This window comes from Salmo trutta, unplaced genomic scaffold (assembly GCF_901001165.1).
Source record: "Salmo trutta unplaced genomic scaffold, fSalTru1.1, whole genome shotgun sequence".
Classification (NCBI taxonomy): domain Eukaryota; kingdom Metazoa; phylum Chordata; class Actinopteri; order Salmoniformes; family Salmonidae; genus Salmo; species Salmo trutta.
The window spans coordinates 81,554-93,061 of NW_021822693.1; the positions used below are offsets into that span (position 1 = coordinate 81,554).

Here is an 11,508-nt window from a genome sequence, read left to right on the forward strand (position 1 = left end):
CAGACTGTTGCTATGGTGATGACTAGCTAGGTCAATAGATAGGCTGTTACTATGGGGATGACTAGCTAGGTCAATAGATGGACTGTTACTATGGGGATGACTAGCTAGGTCAATAGATGGACTGTTACTATGGGGATGACTAGCTAGGTCAATAGATAGACTGTTACTATGGGGATGACTAGCTAGGTCAATAGATAGACTGTTACTATGGGGATGACTAGCTAGGTCAATAGATGGACTGTTACTATGGGGATGACTAGCTAGGTCAATAGATGGACTGTTACTATGGGGATGACTAGCTAGGTCAATAGACTGTCACTATGGGGATGACTAGCTGGGTCAATAGATAGACTGTTACTATGGGGATGACTAGCTAGGTCAATAGATGGACTGTTACTATGGGGATGACTAGCTAGGTCAATAGATGAACTGTTACTATGGGGATGACTAGCTAGGTCAATAGAGAGACTGTTACTATGGGGATGTCTAGCTAGGTCAATAGACTGTTACTATGGGGATGACTAGCTAGGTCAATAGATGGACTGTTACTATGGGGATGACTAGCTAGGTCAATAGATGGACTGTTACTATGGGGATGACTAGCTAGGTCAATAGACTGTCACTATGGGGATGACTAGCTGGGTCAATAGATAGACTGTTACTATGGGGATGACTAGCTAGGTCAATAGATGGACTGTTACTATGGGGATGACTAGCTAGGTCAATAGATGAACTGTTACTATGGGGATGACTAGCTAGGTCAATAGAGAGACTGTTACTATGGGGATGTCTAGCTAGGTCAATAGACTGTCACTATGGGGATGACTAGCTAGGTCACTAGATTGACTGTTACTATGGGGATGACTAGCTAGGTCACTAGATAGACTGTCACTATGGGGATGTCTAGCTAGGTCAATAGATAGACTGTTACTATGGGGATGTCTAGCTAGGTCAATAGATAGACTGTTACTATGGGGATGTCTAGCTAGGTCAATAGATAGACTGTTACTATGGGGATGACTAGCTAGGTCAATAGATGGACTGTTACTATGGGGATGACTAGCTAGGTCAATAGATAGACTGTTACTATGGGGATGTCTAGCTAGGTCAATAGATAGACTGTTACTATGGGGATGACTAGCTAGGTCAATAGATGGACTGTTACTATGGGGATGACTAGCTAGGTCAATAGATGGACTGTTACTATGGGGATGTCTAGCTAGGTCAATAGACTGTCACTATGGGGATGACTAGCTAGGTCACTAGATTGACTGTTACTATGGGGATGACTAGCTAGGTCACTAGATGGACTGTTACTATGGGGATGACTAGCTGGGTCAATAGAGAGACTGTTACTATGGGGATGACTGGCTAGGTCAATAGATAGACTGTTACTATGGGGATGACTAGCTAGGTCACTAGATGGACTGTTACTATGGGGATGACTAGCTAGGTCAATAGATAGACTGTTACTATGGGGATGACTAGCTAGGTCACTAGATAGACTGTTACTATGGGGATGACTAGCTAGGTCAATAGATGGACAGTCACTATGGAGATGACTAGCTGGGTCAATAGATAGACTGTTACTATGGGGATGTCTAGCTAGGTCAATAGATAGACTGTCACTATGGGGATGACTAGCTAGGTCACTAGATGGACTGTTACTATGGGGATGACTAGCTGGGTCAATAGAGAGACTGTTACTATGGGGATGACTGGCTAGGTCAATAGATAGACTGTTACTATGGGGATGACTCACTAGGTCAATAGATAGACTGTTACTATGGTGATGACTAGCTGGGTCAACAGGCTGTTGCTATGGTGATGACTAGCTAGGTCAATAGATAGGCTGTTACTATGGGGATGACTAGCTAGGTCAATAGATGGACTGTTACTATGGGGATGACTAGCTAGGTCAATAGATGGACTGTTACTATGGGGATGACTAGCTAGGTCAATAGATAAACTGTTACTATGGGGATGACTAGCTAGGTCAATAGATAGACTGTTACTATGGGGATGACTAGCTAGGTCAATAGATTGACTGTTACTATGGGGATGACTAGCTAGGTCAATAGATGGACTGTTACTATGGGGATGACTAGCTAGGTCAATAGACTGTCACTATGGGGATGACTAGCTGGGTCAATAGATGGACTGTTACTATGGGGATGACTAGCTAGGTCAATAGATGGACTGTTACTATGGGGATGACTAGCTAGGTCAATAGACTGTCACTATGGGGATGACTAGCTGGGTCAATAGATTGACTGTTACTATGGGGATGACTAGCTAGGTCACTAGATAGACTGTCACTATGGGGATGTCTAGCTAGGTCAATAGATAGACTGTTACTATGGGGATGTCTAGCTAGGTCAATAGATAGACTGTTACTATGGGGATGACTAGCTAGGTCAATAGATAGACTGTTACTATGGGGATGACTAGCTAGGTCAATAGATGGACTGTTACTATGGGGATGACTAGCTAGGTCAATAGATAGACTGTTACTATGGGGATGTCTAGCTAGGTCAATAGATAGACTGTTACTATGGGGATGACTAGCTAGGTCAATAGATAGACTGTTACTATGGGGATGACTAGCTAGGTCAATAGATAGACTGTTACTATGGGGATGACTAGCTAGGTAGATAGATAGACTGTTACTATGGGGATGTCTAGCTAGGTCAATAGATGGACTGTTACTATGGGGATGACTAGCTAGGTCAATAGATAGACTGTTACTATGGGGATGACTAGCTAGGTCAATAGACTGTTACTATGGGGATGACTAGCTAGGTCACTAGATTGACTGTTACTATGGGGATGACTAGCTAGGTCACTAGATAGACTGTTACTATGGGGATGACTAGCTAGGTCAATAGATGGACTGTCACTATGGGGATGACTAGCTGGGTCAATAGATAGACTGTTACTATGGGGATGTCTAGCTAGGTCAATAGATAGACTGTCACTATGGGGATGACTAGCTAGGTCACTAGATGGACTGTTACTATGGGGATGACTAGCTGGGTCAATAGAGAGACTGTTACTATGGGGATGACTGGCTAGGTCAATAGATAGACTGTTACTATGGTGATGACTAGCTGGGTCAACAGGCTGTTGCTATGGTGATGACTAGCTAGGTCAATAGATAGGCTGTTACTATGGGGATGACTAGCTAGGTCAATAGATGGACTGTTACTATGGGGATGACTAGCTAGGTCAATAGATGGACTGTTACTATGGGGATGACTAGCTAGGTCAATAGATAGACTGTTACTATGGGGATGACTAGCTAGGTCAATAGATAGACTGTTACTATGGGGATGACTAGCTAGGTCAATAGATGGACTGTTACTATGGGGATGACTAGCTAGGTCAATAGATGGACTGTTACTATGGGGATGACTAGCTACGTCAATAGACTGTCACTATGGGGATGTCTAGCTAGGTCAATAGATGGACTGTTACTATGGGGATGACTAGCTAGGTCAATAGATAGACTGTTACTATGGGGATGACTAGCTAGGTCAATAGACTGTTACTATGGGGATGACTAGCTAGGTCACTAGATTGACTGTTACTATGGGGATGACTAGCTAGGTCACTAGATAGACTGTTACTATGGGGATGTCTAGCTAGGTCAATAGATAGACTGTTACTATGGGGATGACTAGCTAGGTAGATAGATAGACTGTTACTATGGGGATGACTAGCTAGGTCGATAGATGGACTGTTACTATGGGGATGACTAGCTAGGTCAATAGATAGACTGTTACTATGGGGATGACTAGCTAGGTCAATAGACTGTTACTATGGGGATGACTAGCTAGGTCACTAGATTGACTGTTACTATGGGGATGACTAGCTAGGTCAATAGATGGACTGTTACTATGGGGATGACTAGCTAGGTCAATAGATAGACTGTTACTATGGGGATGACTAGCTAGGTCAATAGATGGACTGTTACTATGGGGATGACTAGCTAGGTCAATAGATGGACTGTTACTATGGGGATGACTAGCTAGGTCAATAGACTGTCACTATGGGGATGACTAGCTGGGTCAATAGATAGACTGTTACTATGGGGATGACTAGCTAGGTCAATAGATGGACTGTTACTATGGGGATGACTAGCTAGGTCAATAGATGAACTGTTACTATGGGGATGACTAGCTAGGTCAATAGAGAGACTGTTACTATGGGGATGTCTAGCTAGGTCAATAGACTGTCACTATGGGGATGACTAGCTAGGTCACTAGATTGACTGTTACTATGGGGATGACTAGCTAGGTCACTAGATAGACTGTCACTATGGGGATGTCTAGCTAGGTCAATAGATAGACTGTTACTATGGGGATGACTAGCTGGGTCAATAGATAGACTGTTACTATGGGGATGACTAGCTAGGTCAATAGATGGACTGTCACTATGGGGATGACTAGCTGGGTCAATAGATAGACTGTCACTATGGGGATGACTAGCTAGGTCAATAGATAGACTGTTACTATGGGGATGACTGGCTAGGTCAATAGATAGACTGTTACTATGGGGATGACTCACTAGGTCAATAGACTGTTACTATGGTGATGACTAGCTGGGTCAACAGACTGTTGCTATGGTGATGACTAGCTAGGTCAATAGATAGGCTGTTACTATGGGGATGACTAGCTAGGTCACTAGATAGACTGTTACTATGGGGATGACTAGCTAGGTCAATAGATAGACTGTTACTATGGGGATGACTAGCTAGGTCAATAGACTGTTACTATGGGGATGACTAGCTGGGTCAATAGATAGACTGTTACTATGGGGATGACTAGCTAGGTCAATAGACTGTTACTATGGTGATGACTAGCTAGGTCAATAGACTGTTACTATGGTGATGACTAGCTAGGTCACTAGATAGACTGTTACTATGGGGATGACTAGCTAGGTCAATAGATAGACTGTTACTATGGGGATGACTAGCTAGGTCAATAGATGGACTGTTACTATGGGGATGACTAGCTAGGTCAATAGATAGACTGTTACTATGGTGATGACTAGCTAGGTAACTAGATAGACTGTTACTATGGGGATGACTAGCTAGGTCAATAGATAGACTGTTACTATGGTGATGACTAGTTTTGTTTGCAGAAGAAAAGTAAATGTGGACTGTTATTTTTCCTTTGGCGCAGCGCCACATTTAAATATCTGCAGCAGAAACACTGACTGCATTTCCATCCTGCCTGATGCAGGAGAGAGGGATGGGGGGAGGAGAGGAGGGATGGGGGGAGGAGAGGAGGGATGGGGGAGGAGAGGAGGGATGGGGGAGGAGAGGAGGGATGGGGGGAGGAGAGGAGGGATGGGAGGAGGAGAGGAGGGATGGGGGAGGAGAGGAGGGATGGGGAGGAGAGGAGGGATGGGGGGAGGAGAGGAGGGATGGGAGGAGGAGAGGAGGGATGGGGGAGGAGAGGAGAGATGGGGGAGGAGAGGAGAGATGAGGAGAGGAGGGATGGGGGAGGAGAGAGGGATGGGGGAGTAGAGGAGGGATGGGGAGGAGAGGAGGGAGGGATGGGGGAGGAGAGGAGGGATGGGGGAGGAGAGGAGGGATGGGGGAGGAGAGAGGGATAGGGGGAGGAGAGGAGGGATGGGGAGGAGAGGAGGGATGGGGAGGAGAGGAGGGAGGGATGGGGGAGGAGAGGAGGGATGGGGGGAGGAGAGGAGGGATGGGGGGAGGAGAAAGGGATGGGGGAGGAGAGGAGGGATGGGGGGAGGAGAGGAGGGATGGGGGAGGAGAAAGGGATGGGGGAGGAGAGGAGCGATGGGGAGGAGAGGAGGGATGGGGGGAGGAGAGGAGGGATGGGGGAGGAGAGAGGGATAGGGGGAGGAGAGGAGGGATGGGGGAGGAGAGGAGGGATGGGGAGGAGAGGAGGGATGGGGGGAGGAGAGGAGGGATGGGGGGAGGAGAGGAGGGATGGGGGAGGAGAGGAAGAGAAAACAAGGGGGAGATTGTTGATTCAGGGTTGTTGTCTGGCCGCTGAGGGGCCACGGTGGAGGTGTGTCTCTCCCTGCCTGTAGCTCTGTTTATCTTGGCTGCTGTACAACCCAGTACAGCTGGTTCTCTCCCTCCTCCTTCCTTCCTCCCTCTCTCTCTCTCTCTCTTTCTCTCTCTGTCTCTTTCTCTCTCTGTCTCTCTCTCTCTCTCTCTCTCTCTCTCTCTACCTCTCTCTCTCTCTACCTCTCTCTCTTTCTCTCTCTCTCTCTACCTCTCTCTCTCTCTCTACCTCTCTCTCTACCTCTCTCTCTCTCTCTACCTCTCTCTCTACCTCTCTCTCTCTCTACCTCTCTCTCTCTCTCTACCTTGCCCCATGTACCTTTTCTCTCACCTCTCTCCCCCTTCATCCCTCTCCCCCTTCACCCTTCTCACCCTCTCAACACTCTTATCCTCACCAGGAATATCCAAAATACTGCTGAGTGCTGGCGTCTAATTTTTCAGATTGCAAATATCTGCTGTGACCAGCGTGAAGCAGGTAGCTTCAACAGAGATGGGGGATGACTCATGGTCCTCTGTAGTTCAGTTAGTAGAACATGGCTCCAGGTCCTCTGTAGTTCAGTTAGTAGAACATGGTCCTCTGTAGTTCAGTTAGTAGAACATGGCTCCAGGTCCTCTGTAGTTCAGTTAGTAGAACATGGCTGCAGGTCCTCTGTAGTTCAGTTAGTAGAACATGGCTCCAGGTCCTCTGTAGTTCAGTTAGTAGAACATGGCTCCAGGTCCTCTGTAGTTCAGTTAGTAGAACATGGCTCCAGGTCCTCTGTAGTTCAGTTAGTAGAGCATGGCTCCAGGTCCTCTGTAGTTCAGTTAGTAGAACATGGTCCTCTGTAGCTCAGTTAGTAGAACATGGCTCCAGGTCCTCTGTCGTTCAGTTAGTAGAACATGGTCCTCTGTAGCTCAGTTAGTAGAACATGGCTCCAGGTCCTCTGTAGTTCAGTTAGTAGAACATGGCTGCAGGTCCTCTGTAGTTCAGTTAGTAGAGCATGGCTCCAGGTCCTCTGTAGTTCAGTTAGTAGAACATGGCTCCAGGTCCTCTGTAGTTCAGTTAGTAGAACATGGCTCCAGGTCCTCTAGTAGAGAGGAGAACAGAGTCAAGCTGTCTCAACCCCCTACATCACAGTGACACTAGTAACTCCAATGCAATAATTTATTAGTCAACGTTCAGCAGGAGAACAGACTGAATGACAGACTGTTTGTAACTTGGACTCTGTTGCTCTGAATGACAGAATGTTTGTAGCCTGGACTCTGTTGCTCTGAATGACAGACTGTTTGTATCCTGGACTCTGTTGCTCTGAATGACAGACTGTTTGTATCCTGGACTCTGTTGCTCTGAATGACAGACTGTTTGTATCCTGGACTCTGTTGCTCTGAATGACAGACTGTTTGTAACCTGGACTCTGTTGCTCTGAATGACAGACTGTTTGTAACCTGGACTCTGTTGCTCTGAATGACAGACTGTTTGTATCCTGGACTCTGTTGCTCTGAATGACAGACTGTTTGTAACCTGGATGCTCTGAATGACAGACAGTTTATAGCCTGGATACTCTGTTGCTCTGAATGACAGACTGTTTGTATCCTGGACTCTGTTGCTCTGAATGACAGACTGTTTGTAGCCTGGATGCTCTGATGGAATGTCTGAAGCCAGTTGTTGTTCACAGAACTACGTGACCTTTACATTAGATGACATTTCAATACACATGTCTTGTGTATTCAGTCAGTTCAGGAAGTATAGAGAGGGGGTTTTGTCCTCTAGTAAAGACACTGTTAAGGTCTGAGTAGAGGGGGAGGGGTGAGGGAGGAGAGGGAGAGGAGAGTAGAGGAGGAGGAGAGGGAGAGGAGGGTAGACGAGGAGGAGAGGGAGAGGAGGAGGAGAGGAGGGGGAGAGGGAGAGGAGAGGAGGAGGAGAGGGAGAGGAGAGGAGAGGAGGAGGAGGGGGAGGGGTGAGGGAGGAGGGGTGAAGAGAGGAGAGGAGGGTAGAGGAGGAGGAGAGGGAGAGGAGAGGAGGAGGAGAGGGAGAGGAGAGGAGGAGGAGAGGAGGAGGAGAGGAGGGGGAGAGGAGGGGGAGAGGGAGAGGAGAGGGAGAGGAGAGGGAGAGGAGAGGGAGGAGGAGGAGGGGGAGGGGTGAGGGAGGAGGGGTGAAGAGAGGAGAGGAGGGTAGAGGAGGAGAGGAGGAGGCGGAGGGGGAGAGGAGGGGGATAGGAGATGTATTAGACATACTGTAAGAGAAACCACCCCCTAGCCAGATGGTTCAGTAGCCATGAACTGGCTCCCGTATTCTCCCTGGACACGCCTCCTAGCCTCACCTCTCCTCTCTCTGGTGATACGGGATCCCCCACCGCTCCACGCCCTTGGCAACCAGGACTTCCTCGGCAACCGTCCCTCCCTCCTCCTGGAGTTGTGTGTGTGTGTGTGTCTCCCTGTGCGTCTCCATGTGTTTGTATATAGCCTGACCTCTAAAGCAGGTCGTAGGTTGTAGGTGAACAGTCTCTGCTCTACCACGCAGTGTTAAATCCACACACACACACACACACACACACACACACACACACACACACACACACACACACACACACACACACACACACACACACACACTCTCTCTGTGTTAAATCCCTTTAAGTGCTTTACGAGGATAAAGAAGTCGTCCCCTCACTGCTCAGCCTATGTTCTCTCAGTTCTGCGGTCCTAATGGGACCCTATGTTCTGTATAGAGCACTACTTTTGACCAGGGGCCATGGGCCCAGCGTATAGCGGGCTTACAGTATGACCAGGGCCCATGGGCCCAGCGTACAACGGGCTTACAGTATGACCAGGGCCCATGGGCCCAGCGTATAATGGGCTTACAGTATGACCAGGGCCCATGGGCCCAGCGTTTAACGGGCTTACAGTATGACCAGGGGCCATGGGCCCAGCGTTTAACAGGCTTACAGTATGACCAGGGGCCATGGGCCCAGCGTTTAACGGGATTACAGTATGACAAGGGCCCATGGGCCCAGCGTACAATGGGCTTACAGTATGACAAGGGGCCATGGGCCCAGCGTTTAACGGGCTTACAGTATGACCAGGGCCCATGGGCCCAGCGTTTAACGGGCTTACAGTATGACCAGGGCCATGGGCCCAGCGTTTAACGGGCTTACAGTATGACAAGGGGCCATGGGCCCAGCGTTTAACGGGCTTACAGTATGACCAGGGCCCATGGGCCCAGCGTATAGCGGGCTTACAGTATGACCAGGGCCCATGGGCCCAGCGTATAGCGGGCTTACAGTATGACCAGGACCCATGGGCCCAGCGTATAACGGGCTTACAGTATGACCAGGACCCATGGGCCCAGCGTATAGTGGGCTTACAGTATGACCAGGGCCCATGGGCCCAGCGTATAGCGGGCTTACAGTATGACCAGGCCCCAAGGGCCCAGCATTTAACAGGCTTACAGTATGACCAGGGCCCATGGGCCCAGCGTACAACGGGCTTACAGTATGACAAGGGGCCATGGGCCCAGCGTATAATGTGCTTACAGTATGACCAGGGCCTATGGGCCCAGCGTATTATGGGCTTACAGTATGACCAGGGCCCATGGGCCCAGCGTTTAACGGGCTTACAGTATGACCAGGGCCCATGGGCCCAGCGTATAACGGGCTTACAGTATAATACAGTAGGTCACAGAGTGTCTCTTTCTACAGCTCCTGTCAGAAGGCTTGTTTGACATCTTGTTTATGTGTGTGTAATATGAGGACATCTGATGAGATGTGTGTCTTTACAAATGCACATATTTGAGCGTGTGTCAGCGCTCATGTGTCTCATTGCTTATGAGGAACAGATGTAGCCCTGAGTACCAGAGTCTGTCTCTCCTCTTCCTCCTCCCCCTCTCCCTGCTGTCAGAGAGGACCCGCTGTGCCAATCTGTTTTCAGTACTGTTTATTCACCCTCTTAAAGAACACCAACATGTGAGGACGGATCAAACACATCCTCCTCCTCTCCTCGTCTCTCCTCTCCTCGTCTCTCCCTCTCTTCTCCCCCTCTCTTCCCTTCTCTCCTCTCCTCTCCTCGTCTCTCCTCTCCTCGTCTCTCCCTCTCTTCTCCCCCCTCTCTTCCCTTCTCTCCTCTCCTCGTCTCCCCTCTCCTCATCTCTCCCTCTCTTCTCCCCCTCTCTTCCCTTCTCTCCTCTCGCTCTCCTCTCCTCGTCTCTCCCTCTCTTCTCCCCCCTCTCTTTCCTTCTCTCCTCCGCTCTCCTCTCCTCGTCTCTCCCTCTCTTCTCCCCCCTCTCTCCCCTTCCCTTCTCTCCTTGTCTCTCTCATCCCCTCCTCTCCCTCCTCCTCCTCTCATCCCCTCCTCTCCCTCCTCCTCTCTCTCATCTTTTCTATTCCCACCATCACCGCTCTTAATGACAGAGACAAATTCAGCATCATGCAATGTTCAACCCACCTGCGGAGCTGCGAGCGCTCGGCTCCACATTGCCTGCCAAAGTGGGTTACAGTGACAAATGATCAAATATATTAATCAGTGTTAAACATGAAGGGTTTGTGAGAGACTAATATGTTGGGTTTACTAAATATTGGTGTGACATCACTTCATATTTAATCATATTATGAGTAAATCCAACAGAAATTGATCTCTGGTCCTCTGGGGACTCTGGTCCTCTAATCCTCTAGTCCTCTGGTCCTCTGGTCCTCTGGGTCCTCTGGTCCTCTGGGTCCTCTGGTCTTCAGGGTCCTCTGGTCCTCTGGGTCCTCTGGGTCCTCTGGGTCCTCTGGTCCTCTGGGTCCTCTGGTCCTCTGGTCCTCTGGGTCCTCTGGTCCTCTGGGTCCTCTGGTCCTCTAGTCCTCTGGTCCTCTGGTCTTCAGGGTCCTCTGGTCCTCTGGGTCCTCTGGTCCTCTGGGTCCTCTGGTCCTCTGGTCCTCTGGGTCCTCTGGTCCTCTAGTCCTCTGGTCCTCTGGTCCTCTGGGTCCTCTGGTCCTCTGGTCCTCTGGGTCCTCTGTTCCTCTGGTCCTCTGGGTCCTCTGTTCCTCTGGGTCCTCTGGGTCCTCTGGTCCTCTGGTCTTCAGGGTCCTCTGGGTCCTCTGGGTCCTCTGGTCCTCTAGTCCTCTAGTCCTCTGGTCCTCTGGTCCTCTGGGTCCTCTGGTCCTCTGGTCTTCTGGTCCTCTGGGTCCTCTGGTCCTCTGGTCTTCAGGGTCCTCTGGGACTTTGGTCCTCTGGTCCTCTGGGACTCTGGGTCCTCTGGGACTCTGGGTCCTCTGGGACTCTGGTCCTCTGTTCCTCTGGTCCTCTGGGACTCTGGCAGAAATGGGAGTGAAGTTCTAGAGTCAAGTTGGGGACAAGATCGACAGGACAGGACCGACAGGACAGGACCGGACCGACAGGACAGGACCGACAGGACAGGATCGACAGGACAGGATCGACAGGACAGAATCGACAGGACAGGACAGGATCGACAGGACAGGACCGACAGGACAGGATGGGATTTTCAG

General features: G+C 49.5%; 1 protein-coding gene across 1 annotated transcript in view; it reads left to right on the forward strand.

Moving 5' to 3' along the window:
• Positions 1 to 11,129, forward strand: part of LOC115183653 (uncharacterized) — a 30,720-nt gene extending 19,591 nt beyond the window's left edge. The window contains exon 2 of the mRNA XM_029744756.1: positions 11,086 to 11,129. Within this exon, the coding sequence (XP_029600616.1) occupies positions 11,086 to 11,129 (44 nt within the window). The remainder of the gene's footprint in view (positions 1 to 11,085) is intronic.
• Positions 11,130 to 11,508: the final 379 nt, after the last annotated feature.